General features: G+C 46.1%; 1 protein-coding gene across 1 annotated transcript; it reads left to right on the top strand.

Annotated features, from left to right (window-relative positions):
- Positions 1 to 11,514: 11,514 nt before the first annotated feature.
- On the top strand, positions 11,515 to 15,645 carry EI90DRAFT_3022936 (uncharacterized protein; the record flags this gene model as incomplete). Its single annotated transcript, XM_039057835.1, has 7 exons — positions 11,515 to 11,535; positions 11,616 to 12,178; positions 12,244 to 12,531; positions 12,593 to 13,468; positions 13,522 to 13,621; positions 13,683 to 15,183; positions 15,245 to 15,645. The coding sequence occupies 7 exons, from the start codon at positions 11,515 to 11,517 to the stop codon at positions 15,643 to 15,645; spliced, it is 3,750 nt and encodes a 1,249-aa protein (XP_038908098.1).
- Between the last annotated feature and the right edge of the window lie 10,302 nt (positions 15,646 to 25,947).

Below are 25,947 nucleotides of genomic sequence, written 5' to 3'. Positions count from 1 at the left end.
TATGCTTTCGTCAGCTTGAGGAAAGCCTATTGCAATAGAAGGAGTGTCGGCACCTCCAGGAGGAACAGAAATACAGTGACAACTTGAGTCACAATTTTTGTGACACAACAAGCGGTGATGCACACTCTGTTCCTCCAGGGGGAACAGAAAATGCAGTGACAACTTGTGTCACAATTTTTGTGACTCAACCGGTGATGCATACTCTGTTCCTCTAGGGGGAACAGAATGCCTCTGTGACAACATTTTGTTACAATATTGTGACACAAGCGGTGATGCATACTCTGTTCCTCCAGGGGGAACAGAAGTGCATCTGTGACAACATTTTGTTACAATATTGTGACACAAGCGGTGGTGCACACTCTGTTCCTCTAGGGGGAACAGAATGCCTCTGTGACAACATTTTGTTACAATATTGTGACACAAGCGGTGATGCATACTCTGTTCCTCCAAGGGGAACAGAAATGTGGTGACAACTTGTGTCACAATTTTTGTGACCGAACCGGTGATGCATACTCTGTTCCTCTAGGGGGAACAGAATGCCTCTGTGACAACATTTTGTTACAATAGTGTGACACAAGCGGTGGTGCACACTCTGTTCCTCTAGGGGGAACAGAAGTGCATCTGTGACGACTTTTTGTCACAATTTTTGTGACACAAGCGGTGATGCATACTCTGTTCCTCCAAGGGGAACAGAAATGCAGTGACAACTTGTGTCACGATTTTTGTGACCAAACCGGTGATGCATACTCTGTTCCTCTAGGGGGAACAGAATGCCTCTGTGACAACATTTTGTTACAATATTGTGACACAAACGGTGGTGCACACTCTGTTCCTCTAGGGGGAACAGAATGCCTCTGTGACAACATTTTGTTACAATATTGTGACACAAGCGGTGGTGCACACTCTGTTCCTCCAGGGGGAACAGAAAAGGCAGTGACAACTCATGTCACAATTTTTGTGACTCAACCGGTGATGCATACTCTGTTCCTCCAGGGGGAACAGAAAATGCAGTGACAACTTGTGTCACAATGTTTGTGACTCAACCGGTGATGCATACTCTGTTCCTCTAGGGGGAACAGAATGCCTCTGTGACAATGTTTTGTTACAATATTGTGACACAAGCGGTGATGCACACTCTGTTCCTCTAGGGGGAACAGAATGCCTCTGTGACAACATTTTGTTACAATATTGTGACACAAGCGGTGGTGCACACTCTGTTCCTCTAGGGGGAACAGAAGTGCATCTGTGACGACTTTTTGTCACAATTTTTGTGACACAAGCGGTGATGTATACTCTGTTCCTCCAAAGGGGAACAGAAATGCAGTGACAACTTGTGTCACAATTTTTGTGACCAAACCGGTGATGCATACTCTGTTCCTCTAGGGGGAACAGAATGCCTCTGTCACAATATTTTGTTACAATATTGTGACACAAGCAGTGATGCATACTCTGTTCCTCCAAGGGGAACAGAAGTGCATCTGTGACAACTTGTGTCACAATATTTTTGTGACCCAACCGGTGATGCATACTCTGTTCCTCCAGGGGGTACAAAAATGTGCAAGCCAAAGTAAAACTTGCTAGAGTGCCCTACTGCTTGATGCCCTAGCGCTAGGGCAAGCTGAACCTGGTCCCTAGGAATTTTTTGACCCTAGGGCAGGATGACCCAGGTTAGGGCTAGGGATCCTGCCCTAGGGATTTTTCAAACCCTGGAACCCTAGGCCCCCTCTTAACAACATTTTGTTACAATATTGTGACACAAGCGGTGGTGCACACTCTGTTCCTCTAGGGGGAACAGAATGCCTCTGTGACAACATTTTGTTACAATATTGTGACACAAGCGGTGGTGCACACTCTGTTCCTCCAGGGGAAACAGAAAATGCAGTGACAACTCGTGTCACAATTTTTGTGACTCAACCGGTGATGCATACTCTGTTCCTCTAGGGGGAACAGAATGCCTCTGTGACAACATTTTGTTACAATATTGTGACACAAACGGTGATGCATACTCTGTTCCTCCAAGGGGAACAGAAGTGCATCTGTGACAACTTGTGTCACAATTTTTGTGACCAAACCGGTGATGCATACTCTGTTCCTCCAGGGGGAACAGAAAATGCAGTGACGGCTTGTGTCACAATTTTTGTGACCAAACCGGTGATGCATACTCTGTTCCTCTAGGGGGAACAGAATGCCTCTGTGACAATATTTTGTTACAATATTGTGACACAAGCAGTGATGCATACTCTGTTCCTCTAGGGGGAACAGAAATGTGGTGACAACTTGTGTCACAATGTTTGTGACCGAACCGGTGATGCATACTCTGTTCCTCTAGGGGGAACAGAATGCCTCTGTGACAATATTTTGTTACAATATTGTGACACAAGCGGTGGTGCACACTCTGTTCCTCTAGGGGGAACAGAATGCCTCTGTGACAACATTTTGTTACAATATTGTGACACAAGCGGTGATGCACACTCTGTTCCTCCAGGGGGAACAGAAAAGGCAGTGACAACTCATGTCACAATTTTTGTGACTCAACCGGTGATGCATACTCTGTTCCTCCAGGGGGAACAGAATGCCTCTGTGACAATGTTTTGTTACAATATTGTGACACAAGCAGTGATGCACACTCTGTTCCTCTAGGGGGAACAGAATGCCTCTGTGACAACATTTTGTTACAATATTGTGACACAAGCGGTGGTGCACACTCTGTTCCTCTAGGGGGAACAGAAGTGCATCTGTGACGACTTTTTGTCACAATTTTTGTGACACAAGCGGTGATGCATGCTCTGTTCCTCCAAGGGGAACAGAAATGTACCACTATGCTTTCGTCAGCTTGAGGAAAGCCTATTGCAATAGAAGGAGTGTTGGCACCTCCAGGAGGAACAGAAATACAGTGACAACTTGAGTCACAATTTTTGTGACACAACAAGCGGTGATGCACACCTGTTCCTCCAAGGGGAACAGAAATGCAATGCAGTGACAACTTGTGTCACACTTTTTGTGACCAAACCGGTGATGCATACTCTGTTCCTCTAGGGGGAACAGAATGCCTCTGTGACAATATTTTGTTACAATATTGTGACACAAGCGGTGATGCACACTCTGTTCCTCTAGGGGGAACAGAATGCCTCTGTGACAACTTGTGTCACAATGTTTGTGACCGAACCGGTGATGCATACTCTGTTCCTCCAGGGGGAACAGAAGTGCATCTGTGACAACATTTTGTTACAATATTGTGACACAAGCGGTGATGCATACTCTGTTCCTCCAGGGGGAACAGAAGTGCATCTGTGACAACATTTTGTTACAATATTGTGACACAAAGGGTGGTGCACACTCTGTTCCTCTAGGGGGAACAGAATGCCTCTGTGACAACATTTTGTTACAATATTGTGACACAAGCGGTGGTGCACACTCTGTTCCTCCAGGGGGAACAGAAAAGGCAGTGACAACTCATGTCACAATTTTTGTGACTCAACCGGTGATGCATACTCTGTTCCTCCAGGGGGAACAGAATGCCTCTGTGACAATGTTTTGTTACAATATTGTGACACAAGCGGTGATGCACACTCTGTTCCTCTAGGGGGAACAGAATGCCTCTGTGACAACATTTTGTTACAATATTGTGACACAAGCGGTGGTGCACACTCTGTTCCTCTAGGGGGAACAGAAGTGCATCTGTGACGACTTTTTGTCACAATTTTTGTGACACAAGCGGTGATGTATACTCTGTTCCTCCAAAGGGGAACAGAAATGCAGTGACAACTTGTGTCACAATTTTTGTGACCAAACCAGTGATGCATACTCTGTTCCTCTAGGGGGAACAGAATGCCTCTGTGACAATATTTTGTTACAATATTGTGACACAAGCGGTGATGCATACTCTGTTCCTCCAGGGGGAACAGAAGTGCATCTGTGACAACATTTTGTTACAATATTGTGACACAAGTGGTGGTGCATACTCTGTTCCTCCAGGGGGAACAGAAATGTGCAAGCCAAAGTAAAACTTGCTAGAGTGCCCTACTGCTTGATGCCCTAGCGCTAGGGCAAGCTGAACCTGGTCCCTAGGAATTTTTTGACCCTAGGGCAGGATGACCCAGGTTAGGGCTAGGGATCCTGCCCTAGGGATTTTTCAAAACCCTGGAACCCTAGGCCCCCTCTTAATAAAGTTGATTGGACCAAAGCAACAGGGCACATTCTTGGAAAGACAAGTTTCAAATGTACCTTCAATCCCATTCTTTTTGCTTGAATTTTGGCATGCTTGACATATTGTCTGTTTATATTTATTGCTTTATAGTTCAATGATTGCTACATTTGAACTCTTCAAACTTCAAAGGAATGCCATAATAGCATTGGACTACTTTGCTTAGTTATTACATTGGTATAGCTATAAATTGAATAAGTGAATGAAAAAAATAGGTAGAAATGTGGGTTTTTTTGGAGTGGGATATGTTTAGCATAGAGTGGGGAAATAGTTTATTGAGAAACTTTAATTGAGTTTTTTTTAGGGAGGGGTGGGTGCAAGTGAAACTAAAAATAAAATATCTCTGGGAAAAAAATAGATATAAATAGTCGGTCTTTTTCAGTGGCATATGAATAGAATAGAAAATGGAAAAGTATTTTTTAAATAATTCTTTGAAAAAAATTTTTTGAGGGTGCAGGAGGGTGCAAGTGAAATTAATAATGGAATACAGTCATTCACCCCTCAATGAGACACACCCCCCAATGATAAATCACCACATAACTTCCGAGCCCCCCCACCCTTTGTGATGAGATTTGGCATGTATATAAGTTGTTGCTAGGACTACTTATGTATCGAGTTTAATGTCAAGCAGGCAAGAAGTAAAGGAAAAAATCAAGGAAACATAGGGAACTTGGGTGTGAGGAGTCGCCATGCTTGCAACTTAACCACTCCAGTTTCATTGCTCTCTTCATCTTACCAATAGCTAGCCAGACAGCTAGTGAGCAAAAGGCCAGTGTTACATGTGCCAGTATTTGTTTGTTTTGATGAGACACGGAACCTAAGTTGGAAGCATGTTTTCATCCATTACCTGAACAATCTGTAAATTAAATCACCATTCCCACATCCCCCAACCCCAATATTGCTTTGCTTGCTTCTTTTGACAAATGGTCCGGCATGCCAACTCTTTGGAGCGCTGTAGGCAGCTTGCAGCTGAGGCAGCAGAGCTGCACATGCGGAACACCGTCATTTCATATAGATCTCAGGTCCTGGATGCAACACAAAATCACAAAAAAGCTCCCAGCACCAGGGAACATGCTTCTAATTGTGATGTTTCCTATTCTACATTCATGCGGAGGCTGAGTGGTGGGAAAAGTCGGCTTGAGGCCTCAATAAACCGGTCATGGCTGAATCAGATTGAGAGTGACACCCTGGTGGAATTCCTTCTCCTTATGTCTGACCGTGGATTCCCTGCTACCTGTGATCGTGTGAAGGAATATGCCTTGGAAGTTGCCCAGATACGCCACCCAAACCTTACTGGGCTGGGTAAAAATTGGGTTGATGGCTTTCTAGTACGCAACAAAAACCGACTTGATGCCAAGTGGAGTACCAACCTTGAAAGTATTCGGGGTGGTGCTGTAAATCCTGCAGCTGTGCGACACTGGTTCCAGCTGTTACAAGCTCAGTATGACCATTTCAAATTTAGACGTGAGGATATCTACACAATGGATGAAAGTGGCTTCCCATTTGGGACAGGACAAAAGGCCAAAGTCATTGCATGCAAGATGACAAAAATAGCACACATTCAACGTGATGGGAACCGCGAGAATGTGAGCATGATTGTAACTGTCTGTGCAGATGGCACTTCAGTGCCTCCAGTCGTCATCTTTAAAGGGCAGAATGTGAACTCCAAGTGGTTGAAGGACAATCCTTTGGAGGCTGTGCAAGTTTCTTATCCATAATATCACTGCACATGCTTATACTTCCACTTTCTAGGGTCACTGTTTCAGAGAAAGGGTGGACAGACAATGAGATTGGCCTTGATTGGCTTCAAACTCTTAATGCTGCCACACAGGGAAAAGCCGCTGGCCACCCCTGTCTTCTCATAGTGGATGGACATAACTCGCACTACAGCCTTGACTTTATAACCTATGCATGCAACCACAATATCGTCGTTATATGTTATCCTGCACACACAACTCATGTCCTTCAAGGACTCGATGTCGTCATATTCTCCCTCTTGAAGTGGAGCTTCTCTAAACAACGGGACGCATTCAACTTGCAGAATACCCCAAAAAACTGAACAAGTCATCATTCTTATCGGTCTTTGGCCACGCATGGATGGAGGCCGTGAACTCAACTCACATTATCACCAGTTTCCAAGTGACTGGTGTCTACCCTGTTAATCCATCTGTCATCCACCCTGAACAACTTGCTCCAAGCATTGAACATTCCACCCGGGGAGACCTTCCCCTCCCTGTGACCTCACCTGTTAAGCACATTATGCACTTTCATGGTCAGCTGATGGCCCGTGTGTACCAGCGCAATGATACCCCCTCACCGATGGATGACTCACAGGATGTTCAGATGTACCTAGGGGGTCATGATGGAACATACAGCGAAGTGGATAATAATGAGTGTGACAGACTGATCATTAATCCCTTATTGTTTGCTGTGTCTCAGACAACACATGTCCGCACACCACCGCAACCTTCTGGCTCAGATGCTGCAACAGTCAACACTTGTTGTCAAACTCCTACCTTCCCTCCTTCCTACTCTCGGGAAAAGAAGCGTGCTGTTGATGACCTGGAACATATCATGTCATTCTCCTCATCCTCAAATTCTATCGTATCTTCCTCACCTCTTTGTCCAACCTTTAAACTACCCGAACGCGCATATGGGCACCTCAACAATTGGGATCTGATACATGATCACAACTCAGAGCACAAGACTCACCCTGAATTGATGAAGGAGATCGACGAAATGTGACACAAGTTTTGGAAGGCAAAGACACTGGTCGAAAGAGCCGTTAATGTGGTGGATGCAGCAAATGCCCAGTTGGCATTGGGAGGAATGTATGTGTCTAAATCACAGACACAACTTCTAGCATGGGAGGAATTGGAAAAGTCAAAAGAGAAAGAGGAAGGTGGACGTATCAAGGGAACGTTCGGCTGCGTTGTGACACATGAAGGTTTTTTGAGGGATCAAGCTGAGCGCACTCAACGGAGGCTGGATGAGGCCGAGCTGGAGAAGCTGAAGGAGGAGGCCAAGGAGGGATGGAGAAAGTTCAATGAGACACAAAAAGCAGAGGTGGCGAAATGGTGAGAGGAAAAAGCGTGCTTAGTTGCGCTCAAACAAAGAGTGCCAGCAAAGCCATCGGAAATCCGAATGAGGGGTTGGATGGCTCAGAATTATCCACAGCTCCAGCAGAACAAGCCCCCTGCAATGCCGGAGGTGCCAGGGTGTGCTGAACAAGTGGCTGATGGGGTCAGCAGGGTCCAACATGAGCGTGCGAACGCACTGTCACACTCTGTCACAGGATACCACTGAGGGGTGAAAGCACCCATTTCATACTCACTCCCGTACTCACTTCATGACAGGACTCCACTCAAAATATTGCTGGCCACTGATTCATATTTACGTTCTTCATGTTATTCAAATTTATCAATTTTTTTCATGGAACTTCATTACACTGAGGTCCAGATTAGTAAAATCCGCACCATTGGGGGGTGAATGACTGTAAGTGAATGAGGAAAATAGAAAAGAAAAGCAGGACTTTTTGCTGTGGACTTGCTCAGTGTGTGGAATGTGGTTTTTGGAGGGAAAAAATTTAGGTTGCAGGGTGCAAGGGTGCAGAAATGTAAGTGCTGTCATATCCATACAATCCTGACCTCCATCTGGGCCCAGAACTCTGAAACCAACTCCAGAGCCCCATTTCCCTTTTGTCACCCTTATCCCACCTCCAGCTCCAACACCACCTTTGGTCCAACTCCAGACCATTCTGGGTCCGACCTCAACCATGGCACCTTCCAGATGAGTACACAACATCTATGCTCCCAACTCCAGACCTCTGCTCCAGAATTCCAGTCTTAGCTCTGACCTCAGACTTTGACCCAACCTCTGCTTATGTCCATTGTATTGGTTAGCTAATTTATTCACCTTTGCCAATATTCTGGAGTTTCACTTCCAAGTTTGGACTTTCCAGACTTTTGTAGTTCTTACTGTATTGTCCCATTCAATTCTGCTATTGTCCCTCATTCCTATTTGGGCTGCTGCTTCTTTCTATTCAGTCAGCTAGCCATTGACTCCCATCCCCTTCATACCTCCTTTGGGAAACATCATTGAGTCAAACCCTTGACCCTTGGTGTTGTTCCCCCTTCTAGTTCCCTTACCCTTGTTCCTTTTGACTCTGGACCCCATCTATATATACAATGTACTTGGTAACTTTTGAAGGGGTTGGTAGGGTTAGAAAGGTGTGATTTTTGTGAATTTTTTTTAGGAAATGAAGAAATATAGGTGGCTGTCCAGGAAAACACAGCCACTGAGGTTGGAGAAATTAAAATTTCATACAGCAAGTTGGACAACTGGACAACTCAACTAGACAACCTAGCAGCAGGGCAAAATGGTATCTAGATAATGAAAACTGGTGGGGCAACTAAACAACTGGACAACATTAACCAATCTTGGCAACATGACAATGGATAACAGATAACTAGGGAACTAGATAACTGGAGAATGCAACAAGGCAACAGCATGGCAACTGTTGGGTTGGGGTTGGGTTGGGTTGGGTTGTTGAAAGACTAGTTGCATGTTTTAGAAATTGAGAAAAAAAAAAAGGGAGTGTTGCTGTATTTTCAATGGGGCATAGATAGGCTAAAGAGCCAATCTACACCCTGTGCCACTTTATATAGATTCACCCTACTCACCCAACTTAACCCCTCAGCCTTTTCTCAGTTCTCCAGTTGCAGTTGTCTGGTTGGCAGGTTGCAACTTTGTACCAAATTTGTATGTCTCCAGGGAAGTGGCTGTGTCATTCCTGCACAGCCACTTATTTTCTTTTGCTAAAAAAAATTACAAAAATCACAGCTTTCTCACCCTATCAAGCATTTCAATTTTCATCCATCCCTTGAAAGTTATCACACTTTACATTTCTGCACCCTCTGCATGTTGCAGGTTGTGGTTTGCTGGTTGTCACCTTGTCAGGTTCTTTGTGCTTGGTTGTAGTTGCCAACTCCACTCCCAAGTTCTCAGGTTGCCTCATTGTCTACATCCTCTGTGGCTGTGTTTAGCCTGCACAGCCACCAATCAGTTTTTTCTATTAAAAATTTCACAAAATTCACACCTTTTCAACACTATCAACCATTTCAATTTTCATCCATCCAGTCAAAAGTTATCACACTTTACATTTCTGCACCCTCTGCACTGTCCTCTGCACCTTCTGCACCCTAAGATTTTTTTCCTTCCAAAAAATTCACAATAAATGCTACCACATTTCACAAATTAATCATAGGCCAGGGCAGAAATTCCCACTTTTTTTTGTATTTTTTCCACAGAGATATTTCATTTTTAATTTCACTTGCACCCTGTTGCACCCTCAAAGATTGTTCTCCAAAAAGAAATATTTAAAAAATTCTATTCCATTCTCTCTGCTAAATATATCACTCTAAAACAGACCCCATATTTATATCTATTTTTTTCACTTAGATATTTCACTTTTAATTTCACTTGCACCCTCACTTGCACCCTCTGCACCCTCTTGTACCCTCAAAAAAAAACTTTGCCAAAAAATTCCAAATAAAATATCTCCTCATTCTATCTCCTCACCATATTCCACTCCAGAACACCCTGCATTCTTCCCTATTTTTGTCATCCACTTATCAAATTATCTATTATTTTTTTCCCCCAAATCCCATTTTTCCCATAGCTCCTTACCCAGAGCAGCTATTCACATGCTCTTTTTTCTATCTTGTCGATCTCGCCTACAGCTATCTGGAATGCCTATTGCCACCAATAATTCTCAAAACTGACCAAGAAAACATCAAGGCTTCATGTCAAGGGTGCAGGGTGCAGAAATGTCAGCACCCAAATTTCAAATGATTGGTACCATTAGAAAGGTGTAATTGTTCTCTTTTTTTCAAGCCTGGAAAGTCCCAAGGGTGCAGCAGAAAAAGCCTTTTGTTCTTCTATAGATTGTCCCAACCTTTTTGCATTTTTGCTTCTTCCCTTGTCTAGTTGTCTAGTTGTAGCATTGTTGTCTTGTTGTTTGTTGTGTCTGTTTCTCAACTTCAGTTCTACTAACCTTTGCAGCTCTCCTTTCTCACCTTCCACTTTCTTCCTATCAAAAAATTTCCCATGTGGCTGTGCAAAAAGTGCACAGCCACATGTCTTTTTTGCTTTTCAAAAATTCACAAAAATCACACCTTCCTAACCCTGTCAACCATTTCAATTTTCATCCATCCAGTCAAAAGTTATTCCACTTTTAATCTCACTTGCACCCTCACTGCACCCTCCTGCACCCTCGAAATTTATTTTCCAAAAAAAAATATTTAAAAATCCCATTCCATTCTCTCTCCTAAATATATCACACTGAAAAAGACCCCATATTTATATCTATTTTCTTCACTAAGATATTTCACTTTTAATTTCACTTGCACCCTCACTTGCACCCTCTGCACCCTTCTGCACCCTTGAAAAAAAACTTCCCCAAAAAATTACAAATAAAATATCTCCCCATTATATTTGCTTACCATATTTCACCCCAGAACACCCCGCATTTTTCCCTATTTTTTTCGTCCACTTATCAATTTATTAACTATTTTTTTCCTCGAAAATTTATTTTTCCCATATCTCCTTACCCAGAGCAGCTATTCACATGCTCTTTTTTTCATCTTGTAGATCTCGCCCACAGCTATCTGGAATGCCTATTGCCGCCCATAATTCTCAAAACTGACCGAGAAAACATGGAGGCTTCAGGTCAAGGGTGCAGGGTGCAGAAATGTCCACGCTTATAACTTTTCAACGGCTGAACCAGATTTCAAATGATTAGTACCGTTAGAAAGGTGTGATTTTTCTCTTTTTTTCAAGCCCGGAAAATCCCGAGGGTGCAGCGGCAATAGCCTATCGCCCCCTCCTTCTATAGAGTGATATTTCACTTTTTATTTCACTTGCACCCTCACTTGCACCCTCTGCACCCGAGTGCACCCTCAAAAAAAAACTTCCCCAAAAAATTCCAAATAAAATATCACCCCATTCTATCTCCTCACTATATTCCACTCCAAAAAACCCCGCATTTTTCCCTATTTTTTTCGTCCACTTATCAATTTATTTATTCTTTTTTTCCTTCAAATTTTATTTTTCCCATATCTCCTTACCCAGAGCAGCTATTCACATCCTCTTTTTTTCATCTTGTAGATCTCGCCCACAGCTATCTGGAATGCCTATTGCCGCCCATAATTCTCAAAACTGACTGAGAAAACATCGAGGCTTCAGGTCAAGGGTGCAGGGTGCAGAAATGTCCGCGCTTATAACTTTTCAACGGCTGCACCAAATTTCAAATGATTGGCACCGTTAGAAAGGTGTGATTTTTCTCTTTTTTTCAAGCCCGGAAAATCCCGAGGGTGCAGCGGCAATAGCCTATTGCCCCCCCCTTCTATAGAGTGGACTCTACAACCGCAAGGATGGTGGAAGGGCCTTCCGCCTTCTCAGGACAAAGTACAGGCTCAATGTCGATCACAGTTTTTATGAAGACGGTGTCACCCAACACTTTGCCTACCGCACTGCAGGGCACCACATCGACTTCTCCCTCAAAGTCCCGGATCGCATCGGTTTTGATGTGATCCTTCCTCCCCCTTCCATTAATGTGAATACCACCTGGTGCTTCCACCTCAACTTGTTGGGATCTTCCCGTCCATTTCTCAACCACAGGGGTGACCTTGGCTTTGACCCCACAGGCAGGATGCTCTTCATCGGTACACAGGATCATGACAACATCTTTCTTGCCATGGCACCTCGCTCATTCCTAGATAATGATAACGATCCAATTGCACTGGGTACCCAATCCGAGCGCACCCAGATGACTCCCGCACATGTCCGTATGGCCACTTGCATAATTCTCTGGGCAATGGGCCGTATCCCCAACAGGAGCTACTCCACACATGACAACTACTACATAGATTTGTCCGGGAGGCTTGACCAATACAAGGCCATCACAGATTGGGTGTAAGTCAAGCAAGCCTTGGAGCATTCAATGTCTCTTTGCTCATATGTTGATGCATTTTCACTAGCTCACAGCAATCGTCAAAAGCGATGTTAAATCTCTCCAGTGTCCGGTCTATGCATGACACGATGGTTCAACGATATGAATCACACTTCTTCGAGAATGCACCTGAGACATGGCATCACGATCCTTGGTTCAAGGAATCCATACCGTTGATTGTCTCGATGAAATATGGTCAAGACCTACTGCTTGACACAAGTGATGTCAACTTGGAGCGAACCATCACTACCTTTGGCCAAAACTATTCTTTCGAGCACATATCACGTTGGAGCTTTGCCATTGCCACCCACTTGCGGTAAGTCATCAAATGTATGATGGCTCACAAGTGTGTGCATTGATTTTGTTTTGGGGCTTAGTGCCGTTGCTGTTGCTAAGACAGTCAATGTGGACCCTGCAACTATCCTAGAAGAGCATGACGAGGTTTATGATGAAAATAATGAACCAATCACTGATCTCGCCAATCTGCCGTACCAGGACATAGATGGAAATGACGTTAACATCTATGACTCAGAGAAAAATAGGATTGAACGTAGAGTCCAATTTTTCAGTGCAACAGCTGCACCAGGGGGCCCTCTCTTCCAGTTACACGATGCCCCAACGATGTTTGACCACTTCCATTATGGCGACCGGACTGGAAATGTGTCCATCTCTGTCTACCCACAAGCATTCATGACACGCTTTGGGCATGTGCAAGCAAACACCGTCCTCCCTGAATTCCACAGGGCTGCACAGGGAATCAACAGTGAATTGCTTTCTCGAACAAGGCAAAGACAAAGCCACGACCCCATTGGAGAAGACAGTGATGATGACAATAACGATAGTGACTATGCACCCTCAAACCGAGAATCTGATGATGACCAACTGCTTGGTGGTGACGAACTTGACACCCAGGAGGTTGAGGACCTCCTTCATCAGCATGCTGTGGAGCCCCTAAAGGGTGTGTTTTTCCAGGGATACAATGAGTTGCAACATCGGATTGCACGGAGGTCAGGAGCAGCTGAAACCATGCATGGAGCCATAACTGCTGCTCTTGCTGGACAATATGCCCAACCGACAGAACGCACAAAGGCTGAAGAGATGTCCTCCTATGTGGAGCGGGGGATGCCATTTGACCGAATGAAGCATAAACTCACATCCAATGATCCTGACTTGCGACCACCAACTGATCTCCGACTGGAGAATTATTGGACCATCAACTTTTCTGGAATTGCACAGGAGAAACGGACTGGAAGGTCAGAATGATATATTGGAAGTTTTGTACTTTGTATTGATGGTTGATCTCCAGAGCTGTTTTCGAGAAGATTCTCACCCCCCTTGTGGACACATGGGTTGATCCGGAATTGGTAGACAAACTCAGGCGCAATTTGGTCATCTTCAAACCTGAGGTATGTGTTGGTCATGATCAGCTTTGACGTGTCTAATATGGTGGGAATGGGGATGATTTAGGTCCTTCAGCGGACATATCTTTGGACCACATACCCTCTCTTCTGGGCCATAGATCACATCTACCAATCTGAAGTCCGACGCAAGAGAGAGGGACGTCCAGCAAACTTGCTGCTGCGAGAGCTGCTTTCAGCACTGGAACGAGCTGGTAGCTTTGGGTTCTGTGGTGCAGGAAGGGTGCTGTCCACATATGTGATGGACCCTCTTTTGCTTTCTGTCGGAATCAAGGAAACTGGATTCCCATGTCTGAGTGACATGGTGGGGATCCACCTTGAACGAATGGAAAAGATTGATGTCGATGCATCCAGATGGCCGAAAGATGCTGCAGGAGTCCCACGCTTCGCATCAAAGCGTGTTGTTCTGTACAACTACTCTCAGGCCACATATGATGTGAGTGACCGAGATGACCGACGTCGCCTCAATATCCAAGCTGATGCACTCAAGGAACTCTTGTCCAGGGCACACCCCTTTGACAATTCTAAAGTGGCCACAGAGTGCCAGATTCTCACACTTGCTACCTCCTCTCAAGCCATACACTCAATTTTGAAGAACCTGCCCCGCATTGATGTCTATGAATGGGTCCGTGGCTTGTATGCAATGGTCACACCGCCTGACCTTGTTCAAAAATCATCATCAACAAGGAAGGGCCTTGGAGCACCCTTCTTTCGACAAGGGTCTGCTGCGGAAGTCTGCACTCAAGTCTTCCAGGCATTGCGAGACCTTTGCCCACACACATCATCCTCACAAGGGCAACAGGAGTTCTGCATTGAGGCTGTTGTCTTTCAGATGGATTCAAGACGGATGTATCGATATCCACATTCCACCATGTTTCCCACAGGGAGGTCGAGTCAATGGGCACAGTATGATTCATGGGTGGACTTGATATACCCCAGCAGGAATGCAAGACGACCTGATCTGGGAACCATGTCTGATCCAGATCGCCTTGCAGCCTCCATTGCCAGCACCCAGATTACAGAGGGAAACCCACAGGCATCATGGAACTGGATTGATGCAAGGCTTGGTGACCTTACATGGGTCATCAAACGTTCTCGACTTCCACTTGACTGGATCCAGCAAGACATCTTGAAGGACCCGATGTCTCAGGAGCTCACGAATTGGGTCACCGAGAGCTATGATATGTCGGATGCAAGATTCCACATCAGCCTCATTGCTGCGTTCATCCTCACTGCATGGGCTCCCTTCCATCGGGTCAAACACAATGAAGAGAAGATTCCAGCGGAACGGGCAAAGGGTGCAAACATGGTTGAATATGCCAACAGCCTTGTATGGGATCGTGAATATGGGAAGACTCAATCAGGGTGGAAAGCAAAGCCACCACTCTTCCACCTCTGGTTGATATACATTTGCGGTATTTTGGTGGAGGACAGTCCTTGGTGGCGGAGACACGAACAGAAGGCCCGAACTCAGTCCATCAAACTGGCCTCCCGTACTGCTGAGCAAGGAAAAAATGCAGAGGTGATGACCATGTTCAACACCAAGCTCCGTGAGTGCTTCCTGAAGCTATCTGTATCACAATTATTATGATGATAATATTATTATTATAGAGAGGAAAGGGGTCACCATTGCTGTCCTTGCCCGACTCCACCTGGTAGAGGCCTGCAAACCTAATGCATTCAAGCCTGGAAGTCGCTATCAGATGGACTGGAGGCGCCATCCGAAGGAGGTATTGGAGTCTAGGCTTGCGACCATTTCCAAGCACCTAGCCCAACCTCCACACATGTGCCCTGTGTTCTGTGCAGTGCGATATTTCTTGGGTGATGAGTGCCGTTCCCTTCACATTGTGGAGTCTTTCCGAGTACCACCCATGAAGGAGCGAGTGCCCTCCACTTCTTTGGCACACAAAGCTTCAGAGGCATCCCTCCGTGCTGATTCTGAGTCATCAGAAGATGAAGCAGAGAATCCTGGGCTGAGTGCGCGTCCTAGGAAACGTTGCCGGGTTCTGTAATATCGTCTTTTCATGCGCGCTTGGGAATACAACGTCCCTTAAATATACCAACACCATGATATAACATTGTATATTGACCCATCATCAAATCTTGCAGAAAATTATCATGTCGTCTTTTCACGCGCGCTTGGGAATACAACATCCCACAAACATACCAACACCGTTATATAACAATTGTATATTGACCCATCATCAAATTTGGCAGAAAATTATCATGTCGTCTTTTCATGCGCGCTCAATAATACAACAACCCTCAAGTATATCAACACCATTACATATAACTCATTGTACATTGACCCATGATCAAATCTTGCACGCAATTATTATCATGTTGTCTTTTGATGTGTGATTGAGATACCATGTCACTCAAATGATTGCAAATCAAACATGGTGAAATCCAATGATACATGTTGTTTGGTTTGGCTTCTGTCGTTTCAATAGTTCAAAGTTGTGTACGATAGGGGGGATTTTGAGAGGGCCCCGAGGGTCCCCCCCAACCCGAACCAGTGGGTGTTTTTAACCTATAATGGAGATCAGGGGCATCAGTGAAATTACTTGTCACTAGGAAACAGCCTTCGTTTCCAGGGGCAATCACTGATGGGATCATAGCAACGCAATTAGGCTGTGTATCACCCTGTTTCAGAGATGATTAGCAATCAGGAACGGCTTACTCAGCCCAGGAACAATTCCAATGCTGTGTATCGCCAGGGGCAAAGCCCCTGGCTGTGCCTGAAAGGCACAGCCCTCCTCCCAGCTATATAACCTGAAGGGCAAAAGGCTGATGAGTCCCAGACGAAAGTGCTCTTATCTCCCTTAGGATAGAGTCCTCCCTTTTGCCTTCTCATCATCACTCAACTTCTGGCTTGGGCAATTAGTTCTTCAGCAACCCATCTTCTCTGCCCCCCTTCCACTTAGCTATTTTTTCGCCATGTCTTCTTCCTCATCATGTAAATTACCTGCTGTAAGTAAGAAGTCCCACTCCTCCAGGGCCATGTCCCCTGCTCTCATTGGTGCCAGCATAAATTCTTGGCAGGCTACCACCAGCCAAAGAATGCATGCCCTCTCCACCTGTTCATCAGTGGGGGAGGTTTTGGCATCAATCCCTGTGTCCTACAAGGAGGTTTTATCGCCTCTCTTGTTACAGCTTGCTTCCCTCATTGCTAAGCAAGGAGGGGTGCACATAACTTGGGCAAAGTTAGTGCACTGCAAAGCTACTGGTTCTTGGCCTCAGCAAATGCTAGGCCTTCATGAGCCCTCCTTTGCTTTAACAAAGGAGTTTAAGGACACCCAGCCAAATCTGGTGGCAGAAATGTCCCAGAAATTTGCTGATTTCAGAACCCAGATGCTGGATATGGCGATTCAGCTGAAGGATGAAGAAAGAGGCTGGCTGGCAGGTCAGTTGCTAATTAGCAACTACCTCCCTCCTATGCTGGACAAGGTACATGCTACCTATCTGGCCCTCAGAGAACAGCACCAGCAGCCTGTCTTTGAGGACAATCCCTCTGCTCCTGGTGAGTTGAGGATTGTGTCATGGAGGGACAACCCTGTGTACTATGGTGAGTACTGTAGGGTTAGGGATGATTTGTCCTCAATCTGTGCCAGAATTGTGGAGATTGAAAAATCGAAGCAAGTGAAGGCCCAACAGGCATTTGAGGCCAAAATCGCCCTTAAGGAGCAGGCTGATGTTGAGATGGGTGATGTTGCCACCCAATCTCAGGCACTGAAAGAGGCTGTGGCTTCTGAAGTGGCTAAAGCCCTCTCCTCTCACAAAAAGGTGAGTAAAGTTACTTTATCTCTTAGTAGATTAGAACTTTCCACTGACTCTTCTTTTTCAGAATACTGGGCCCTCCACCCAGGCGAAGAAGAAGACAGCCCTGGATGCTGGGAAGAAGTATATAATCAAGAATACTTCTCCCAAGGGCAAGGCCAAAGCCAATCCCTCGCTTCCAGGCAAGCCAGGCAAGTCCAAGACCAGATAATGGCCTTGAACTGGGTATGGGATAAACCTTCTACTTACCCAGACTTGATTCTGACCATCCCTCCCCCTCTAGCACTAAGATGCATTGTGGCCAAAGTCCCTGTTTCGATGTTGGAAGCAGTTAGGTTCAGGGCACATGTACACTGTGGGGAGAATGTATTTATTCCAGAATCGCTTGCTATTCATGTATCTGCTGGTTTAAAATACATGTTTCCTTCATACTACAATTCTAAACTTGTAATGAGTGCATATGAAGGATTTGCCACATCCCTGAGATGGAAAATACACTTCTTATCGCAAGAAGATAGGGATGAACAGCCTTATGACCCAGACTATGAGGTCTATGACCCTATGAAGGACACTTCAAGGGCTCCTAGAGCACCTAAATATGTAGAGGAGGGTATCGAAGCAGGAAGAGTTTATATAGAAAACCACTTGAGAGCTGTACCTCGCTTCAAACGTATACAAAGGCACCCTGACTTAGTATATGTTACCCAACTTGAAAGGTATTTGACCCAACATAACCTGTTGGTCTTACCCAGTGACAAGAACCTTGGTGCATGCATAGTAACCAGGGACTGGTTCACAAGGCAATGTATGGATCTACTTGGAGACACGCTCAACTATAAACTAGTTAATGAGCAGGAGAAAGATCTCATACTCAAAGAGACATATGACAAATGTGTGTTATTAAGTAAGAGGCCAACTTTGCTAAATAACATGCAATTGGGCAGATTCCTTGCTTCAAAGATCCCTGAAGAAGGACTCTACCTGACAGCACAATTGCCCAAGTTTTATGGCATCCCTAAGATCCATAAGCAACCTTGGAAATTAAGACCAATTGTACCCTGTCATAGCAACATGCAGAGTCCTGCTGCCAAATATGTCTCAAAGCTTTTGAAACCCTTGGTGAACAAGAGGCCATATGTCTTGAAAGGTAGTAAAGACTTGGCTATTAGGCTTTCAAAAGTAACCATTCCTCCCAAAAGGAAAGTCTGGTTGATATCTGGTGACGTAGTTGCCTTTTATCCTAATATTCCTAGAAAAAATGCCATAGCCATTGCCCTCAAATGGTGGCTCAAGGATATTGGAACAGACTTGCAACAAGCAGAGAAGGATCTGTTTATCAGAGCCATGCAAATTGCGAATGGAAACCTCCTTTTCGATTTTCAAGGTCAGACATATCTCCAACTGAGGGGGCTAGCTATGGGTGTGGCATGTTCACCAGACATTGCCAACCTTTATGGTGCCTATTTTGAGGAGAAGTTCTTTGAGGAACCTCAGTGTAACTTCCTGTTTTATGGAAGATTCATTGATGATTGTCTTGGCATAGTGATGGCCTCTACTTTAGAGGATGCACTAAACTATGTTAATCAAATCGTATTTGATGACTGTGAAATCAAGTGGTCAGTGAAGGAATGGAGTACCCCATTTCTCGATCTTTTGGTATATATCGATCCAATTACAAACACTATCGAACATATGCCATATCGCAAGGCACTGAACCACTATGAAAGAATCCCATGGGCATCTCACCACCCCTTTGATGTGAAGAAAGGCACATTCTTAGGAGAGATGTCTAGGTTAGCCACTCTAAGTAGTCGTAGCCAACATTACTTAGAGTCGTGTAAAGTACTAGCTAAACTTTACATCGCTAGAGGCTATCCTATGGAACATGTTGAAAAATGGCTTAGGTCCAACCTTACCATGAGATGGCAAAACAGGCTTAGTGATCCTGAATCTGACCCCAGAGGAGTCATGGTACTTAAGTCACTATTCAACCCTGTATGGGATTCTTTCAACGTCCAAGAGTTATGGGACACTATCAAGAAGTCTTGGGTAACACACCATGCTCAGGTTACATGGTGTAACACCCCAGATTGTGCAGTTGTTGGACATGGATGGAAGGCACTGGCCTTGGCAAGAGCTGAGTCGGGCCTTTCAGATATGGTCAATGGCAAGAGAGTCGTTTGGGCACATTACCAAAAGGTGGATGGCTCTGACTCGTACTGGTCAATCGATGCTGCAGCGACCAAGAGGCTAAGGACAGATGAATATAAGGCTGCCCTTAGAGAGAATAGACCTCCTCGTAAAGAGGATGAGTATGTTCCAAAGGAAAAGTCTATAGTCAGATGTACTGATCCTCCCAGTCCAGGTGTCTTTAGATATGTGGACGTCGAGGGGCCTCTGTCCTGGGTCGTGGAGCCTGAAAAACTCCCAGTTATTGGCTGGAGGCGAAGGCCTCTTTTTTGACCTGCTCAAATCTGACTTCTTGAGCAAAAGACTCCTAGTTAGCAGGAAAAGGACCACAAACTTAAGTGACCTTACCTGTGCTTGGAGAAAAAGTGTCCTATCATCACACTCTGAGGCACATGGTGACCTTCCAGAGGACTTGGATGCATGGGAATGCTAATCATGTAGTGGAATAAGATGGGTGTGGGTGGCCATAGGGGATCAAGACCCAAAACCCCACCCAACTATCCCAACTCAACCATCCCTAACACAACCACCCAACTCAACCAATGGGCAAGGTCTAAAATCGGATGGCACAGCTCTGAAATGTATTACATAACAAGGTACTAATGTACTGTAATACAATAAACCAGAAAATCGGTTCAGGGGAGCCTTGCTCCCATAAAAGGGATTGTGAGGCACCCTAAAATCGGTTCCTGGTTACCAATAGAGTCCCCTGATCTGCAATCAATCAAATGGAGATCAGGGGCATCAGTGAAATTACTTGTCACTAGGAAACAGCCTTCGTTTCCAGGGGCAATCACTGATGGGATCATAGCAACGCAATTAGGCTGTGTATCACCCTGTTTCAGAGATGATTAGCAATCAGGAACGGCTTTACTCAGCCCAGGAACAATTCCAATGCTGTGTATCGCCAGGGGCAAAGCCCCTGGCTGTGCCTGAAAGGCACAGCCCTCCTCCCAGCTATATAACCTGAAGGGCAAAAGGCTGATGAGTCCCAGACGAAAGTGCTCTTATCTCCCTTAGGATAGAGTCCTCCCTTTTGCCTTCTCATCATCACTCAACTTCTGGCTTGGGCAATTAGTTCTTCAGCAACCCAACTAACCAAACCCCCAACCACCCAATACAACCACCCAACTCAACCAAACAGTTGCTACTATATCGGGTTATAATATAAACATTTATATACATATATAAACTATATATTACTTCTATTTTCGGATTAGCCCTGGTGCATGCTTATTAAGCATTTCCAATGCTTATTTAAGCATGTTGGGATGTTTCTAACGAAACATCCCATGTTTCTGTGCACAGACCTCCCCATAAAGTATAAATACCTTAAGGGCAAAAAGCTGATGAGTCTCAGACGAAAGCACCTGTATCTCTTGTGGGATAAGGTCCTCCCTTTTGCTCTGTCCCCTATCCTCATTAACTTCTCTAAAACACTCGATTTCTAAAACACGCGATTTGTCTTTTGCCACCCAACCCACGATCGGATCTGCAATGTATGCAACCCTGTGAGCGGGGAAAAGAAAGCCAAACCCATTGCCGATGCATCCCCCCATATCTCAAAGTCGCCTTCGCCAGCAATCCACTCCTCAGTCAGGAGCATGCGCACACCCTCCAGCGATTCTGCTTGATCAGCGAACCACAGTAAATCTTCTTTGGTTCGTTTATTGATGTATATCTGAGCGTTCATGAACTTCCTTCCCGCTACTTTGTCATAGGACGAGTTGAGGGCAGGTTTCAGTAGAGGGAAGACGTTCAAAGCCCAATTGGCATAGCCCAGAATGCGAAGCCAAGACCGGAGCGATTGTTGACGTGGCAATGGGGGGTCTTCAAGAAACTCTCGGATAGCTGCGACGAGTTTCCTCTTCGATTCGGCTGGAATCCGAATAGTCATTGCTGGCAGATCCACCTCAAAACCTATGATTTCCAGGACTTCACCATGCTGCTGCTTGGCATCTTCATGAGGAACGCCGATGGAATGGAGGAGGAGGAGGAACTGCGCTTGCGAAAGAGGGATCGCACGTGCGTAGGGTTTGTAATAGGTGAGTGTTGGTGTGAAACTAGCGCGAATGCATCATCCACGTAATGTAGCAAGTCTTGGATACCTTTCACATGTATTCCAATCCAACAAATCAACCCAAAGAAAAGACACCATAGTCGGCCAGATGCCTGATTTCCGAAGACAGCGCATCTATCGACACGGTATTGCCCATCAATCAAGGTTGCTTGGCGAACTTGCCAACGAGGGTGCATTGGTAGATGTCGGTACGCCTGTGAAGCATCTGATTTCCACACCAGGACAGGATGCTTACCCCATTAGCGGCCATACGCGCTTGGATGTTGGTTGCGAGGTCAGAAAGATTATCTAAGACCACAAAACCACCTTCCGCCGGGATGAGCGAATTGAGCGATTTCTCACCAGCACTGTGGTCATTTACTAGCCGTAGTTTTGAGGACCCCTTCTTCGGGACTGTGAACACTGGTTGAGCGGTCATGCCAGAGAGTAACGCAGGGCCAAACGATTCTGAGTACCGTCCTAGGGCCAACTCAGCATCTCGCTGCCGACACAGGAAAGCAACGGATTCAGTATCGAGGCCAGGCATCCCAGAACACCAATTAACGAGCTCGTGGTTCGGATGGCCCTTGAGCAACATCTCGAATCGGTCCACATTAATCGGTGTGACAACTTTGAACAGGTGAGGATAGTTGGAAATGGTATCTGAAATGCCTTTATACTTGTACTCGCTCGGTGGTACAGAGGGAATAGCTGGGGAGTTCTCGGTGTACGTTGCTGAGGGAGTCCGTCCACAATCATTACGGGCAAAGAGGAAGCGCATGTACCGTGGTCGTTTACCATAATGTTCGTGGCTGGACGGTGGGTCATCAGGTGCTGGCCTTTTCTGCCGGTTCTTTGGTGCACTGGTATCGGGGATGGTTTCCTCCACAATTACGGCAGCAGTGTCTAAATCTGCATGGGGTGAAGGTGCATCCTTGCTTTGTGTTGAACTGTCCGCAGATCGGTGTTGATCCTCCTGACCTCTTGGCTTGCTTGTTCCTGCTCTTGCTACCATCAGCAAATCCATCGGGAGGCCCTCGGGCAGATCCTCCTGCATTGAGGTGTTTAAAGGCGATATCGCCGAAGAGATGGATGTTGGATAAGGATAAGTGATTGCGCTCTGGTACAAACTTCCTGACAGCTGAGTCGTACGCGATGACGGCAGTGTGGTTGATACAGACCGAGAATTTGTCGAGCATGTGTCCATAGTAGACGTCGAGCTCGTGGCGTCGGTGTGGGAAGGCCCAGAGAACCGCACACTTATATTTCTCGTAGCCCAATATCCATTCCCCATGCGTCCGAATCTTAGCTTTCCCCTTGGCATTGATCTTGTTGAACGTAAGTTCAGCGCCGCTGCCGAGTTCAATGGCCTCGGTGTATTGTGGAGCGATAGCGTTGTGATCTTTGACAATGCTGGTGAGGTCGATCTGTCGATTGCAGAGGAGGTTGCGCCACAAGCTGCAGGGGAAAGGTGGCGGATGCCCTTGGGCAAGGAGGCTTCGTACAGCGGCCTTGGTGTCGAGGTTGTACACATTGCGGAGATGTTGGGTCTTTTCTGCTGCAGTGAGTAGGGCATCAACATCCCAGGGTGCACCTCCCCAGGGAGTTCCCAGTTCCAGGCATATCGTGGGTCATGGTCGTCTGCAACTTCTTGCAGTCGTTTGGCGGTGCCCCGCAATTCGTCGTCATCTTGTCTGCTCGACGTCGGCGGGTGAGTGTAGAAAGGGGGCTGACCCTGTCTCGGTGAAGTCCCTCACTGGTCTGATTGGGAGCATCAAGCCGGCTGCTTGATTGATCAGCGTGAGCATTTCCGCATTCCCCCCAGGCGATGGCGTCTTCTCTGGATCTGACTGATTGTTCGAGGTGCGCAGTGTAGCGTCTGAACGCTTCGGCGCGTTCTTGGCTGCTGAACGATGGGACTCTGAGGAGGAGTCGCTGGCAGGCGTCTCCCAGGTTGATCGACAGCCAAACGCGGCAACGAGCTCGTCGAGGTCTCGAAGGAGGGCCGAATCGTCGTCAAGCCCAATGGCTTGCTCCAGCGCTGTGAGAATCGGATCTTCGACGATGGGAGGGGCATCTTGCACATTCGGGGCTGGCATGCTTTGGGTGGCTGCGGCTTGGGTGTCGACATTCTGGGACATAGTATGATCACAAGATCTCCGATAGATCAATAGTGCATGAAAGGGCCATAAATACTGGAAGTAGGCAAGGAAGGTTGTTAGGCGATGGCAGCGATTTCAGACCAAGGCTGAATCGAAGTATTCTTACTCACCGAGGAAGAACGGGCTGGCAATGGCTGGGGAACAGGAAGCAGAGCGCCCTTTTAAGCGCGCAGACATTCCTGTTGGCATGTTAGATTTTAGACCGCACCACAGCTGAGACTGTTCCGCTCTGCGCATCTGCGCCGGAAAGTTCAGCATGCGGCCTGGAACCAAGCAGGCTGTGGTCCGTGATGAGGATGAGAGACATCATGAGATAGTCCTCCAATGGTGGTGGGTAACGCAAAAAATACAGATGCAAGCAAAGATCGAAGAAAGAACAGAGAGAGGTTACAAATAGGGAAGAACTGAAATATGAAAAAGAGAGGCTATTACCAAAGTCGTAAATGGGATCCTACCCACTGAAGGTCACAACGCCTTCACCCTTAGTAAGACCGAATACTTACAATCGGAATTGAACAGTCAAACTATTAACGAAAAATAAAAAGTCAGAAAAGACAAAAAGACTGAGATAAAAAAAGAAAAATGGCAGATGAATCAGTGCAAAAGGCTGAGGTGAACATGCATCGGTAGGTGCAAAGATGGCACATAGGCCGAAGCGCAACAGTAAGCGCGATGGCACAAGGGCTGATGGCATTGAAGCCAAAGGCATGGAGGCCAAAGCGTCCAGCAGGATGCGAAGAAAAGAAAAGAACATTACATACCGATATGAAAGGGCAGCAAAAGCCAACACTAGAAAATACCGAGAGATGATGAGAAAAAACAAACTGAGCATACGCAAAAATCAGCATTTGAAAGGGCACAAGTAGGTATGCCGTACGCGAGGTCAAGGAGAGTTTCCTGTGTGCAGCGGACACAAAGGAAACCAGAGTGCTATACATAATATGGAAATGGTTAGAAATCAGGAAAGCCGATTAATATGCGCAAAATCAGAAACGGTTGGAAAAAAGGATATGGAAGCCAACACGAACTGCATCTTAAGGTGGTGAAAGGGGAGGGGGCGGGAGACGCAAAACTAGTCAAACTGCAGCAGCGGATATGAGCAAGAGGAGAGCAGCAACCTGGAGAGGCAGCAACTCATGAGTGTGAGTTCCATGAGCGGCAGCAAGTTGGCCTTTTACTCACAGACGTGAGCAGGCGATAAGGAAGGGGCATGGTGAAAGCCCTTTTAATGGCCTGATGAGCACTCTCGTGAAGTCCAGTACATACCTCCACTGGTATGGTCCGCTTCGCGCATCCACGCCAGAAAACCCAGCATAGTTCTTGGGTCCATCAAATGGTCAGGTTTGTGCAGCAACTCGTGAAAGAGGAAAAGGGGCGAGAAGACAGGCGCAGCGGGGTCTGATCGAGCGGGAGAAGTTGCAGCATCTGATCGTTGCCCCGCGATTAGTCTTGAACATTAAACAACAGTAAATACACTATAGTCACATGGGTTAAGGCGAGTAACTCGCCTTAGACCACGTGAGTTCCTCAAAGCATTGCACGATCGAGGAATGACAGAATGCTCACAGCAATCATCCACAAACAGCCCTAATGCTCCCCAAGAAAATGGCAAGAGACTCAACGCTCGTTACCACAGCACGCCGAACCCTCTAGGACGAGAACCCACCTTGCCATTGATCTAGAGCCCTGGTGCCGAATGTGGTTAGTTGGGTCTAAGAGGTTCTCCTTTGCCACCATGGATAACGTCGTGGATGGCAGTTATGCGTTGAGCTATCCTGCATTGGCCTTTCTGTGCCACCTTTTCCACCATCTTCCATTTTCCTTTCATCGTGCTCCCAGCAACTAGTTGGGCGTCTTTTCTTTTCCTCTCCACCATTTGCGATAACGTTGGGTGGTTTCTAAAACACACGGCTCCCATGTGGGCATCTAACAGCTCCCTTTTCGTTCCCAAAGTGCGGTTCTCCACGGTTCTCCACAAGACCAAGAGGCACGAAGGAGTTGGTCTGGCCAACATTCTCAGGTGCGGTTTTCCTGTCTCCAAAGCATCAAGAGGCACGAAGGCATTCGTCTGGCCAACAATACGAGGAGCCGGCATCTGTTTCTACCACACCCCTGTACACTCA

The sequence above is a fragment of the Cantharellus anzutake genome (assembly GCF_015039405.1).
Source record: "Cantharellus anzutake strain C23 chromosome Unknown EI90scaffold_183, whole genome shotgun sequence".
Classification (NCBI taxonomy): domain Eukaryota; kingdom Fungi; phylum Basidiomycota; class Agaricomycetes; order Cantharellales; family Hydnaceae; genus Cantharellus; species Cantharellus anzutake.
This window is presented reverse-complemented; position numbering and strand designations above follow the sequence as displayed.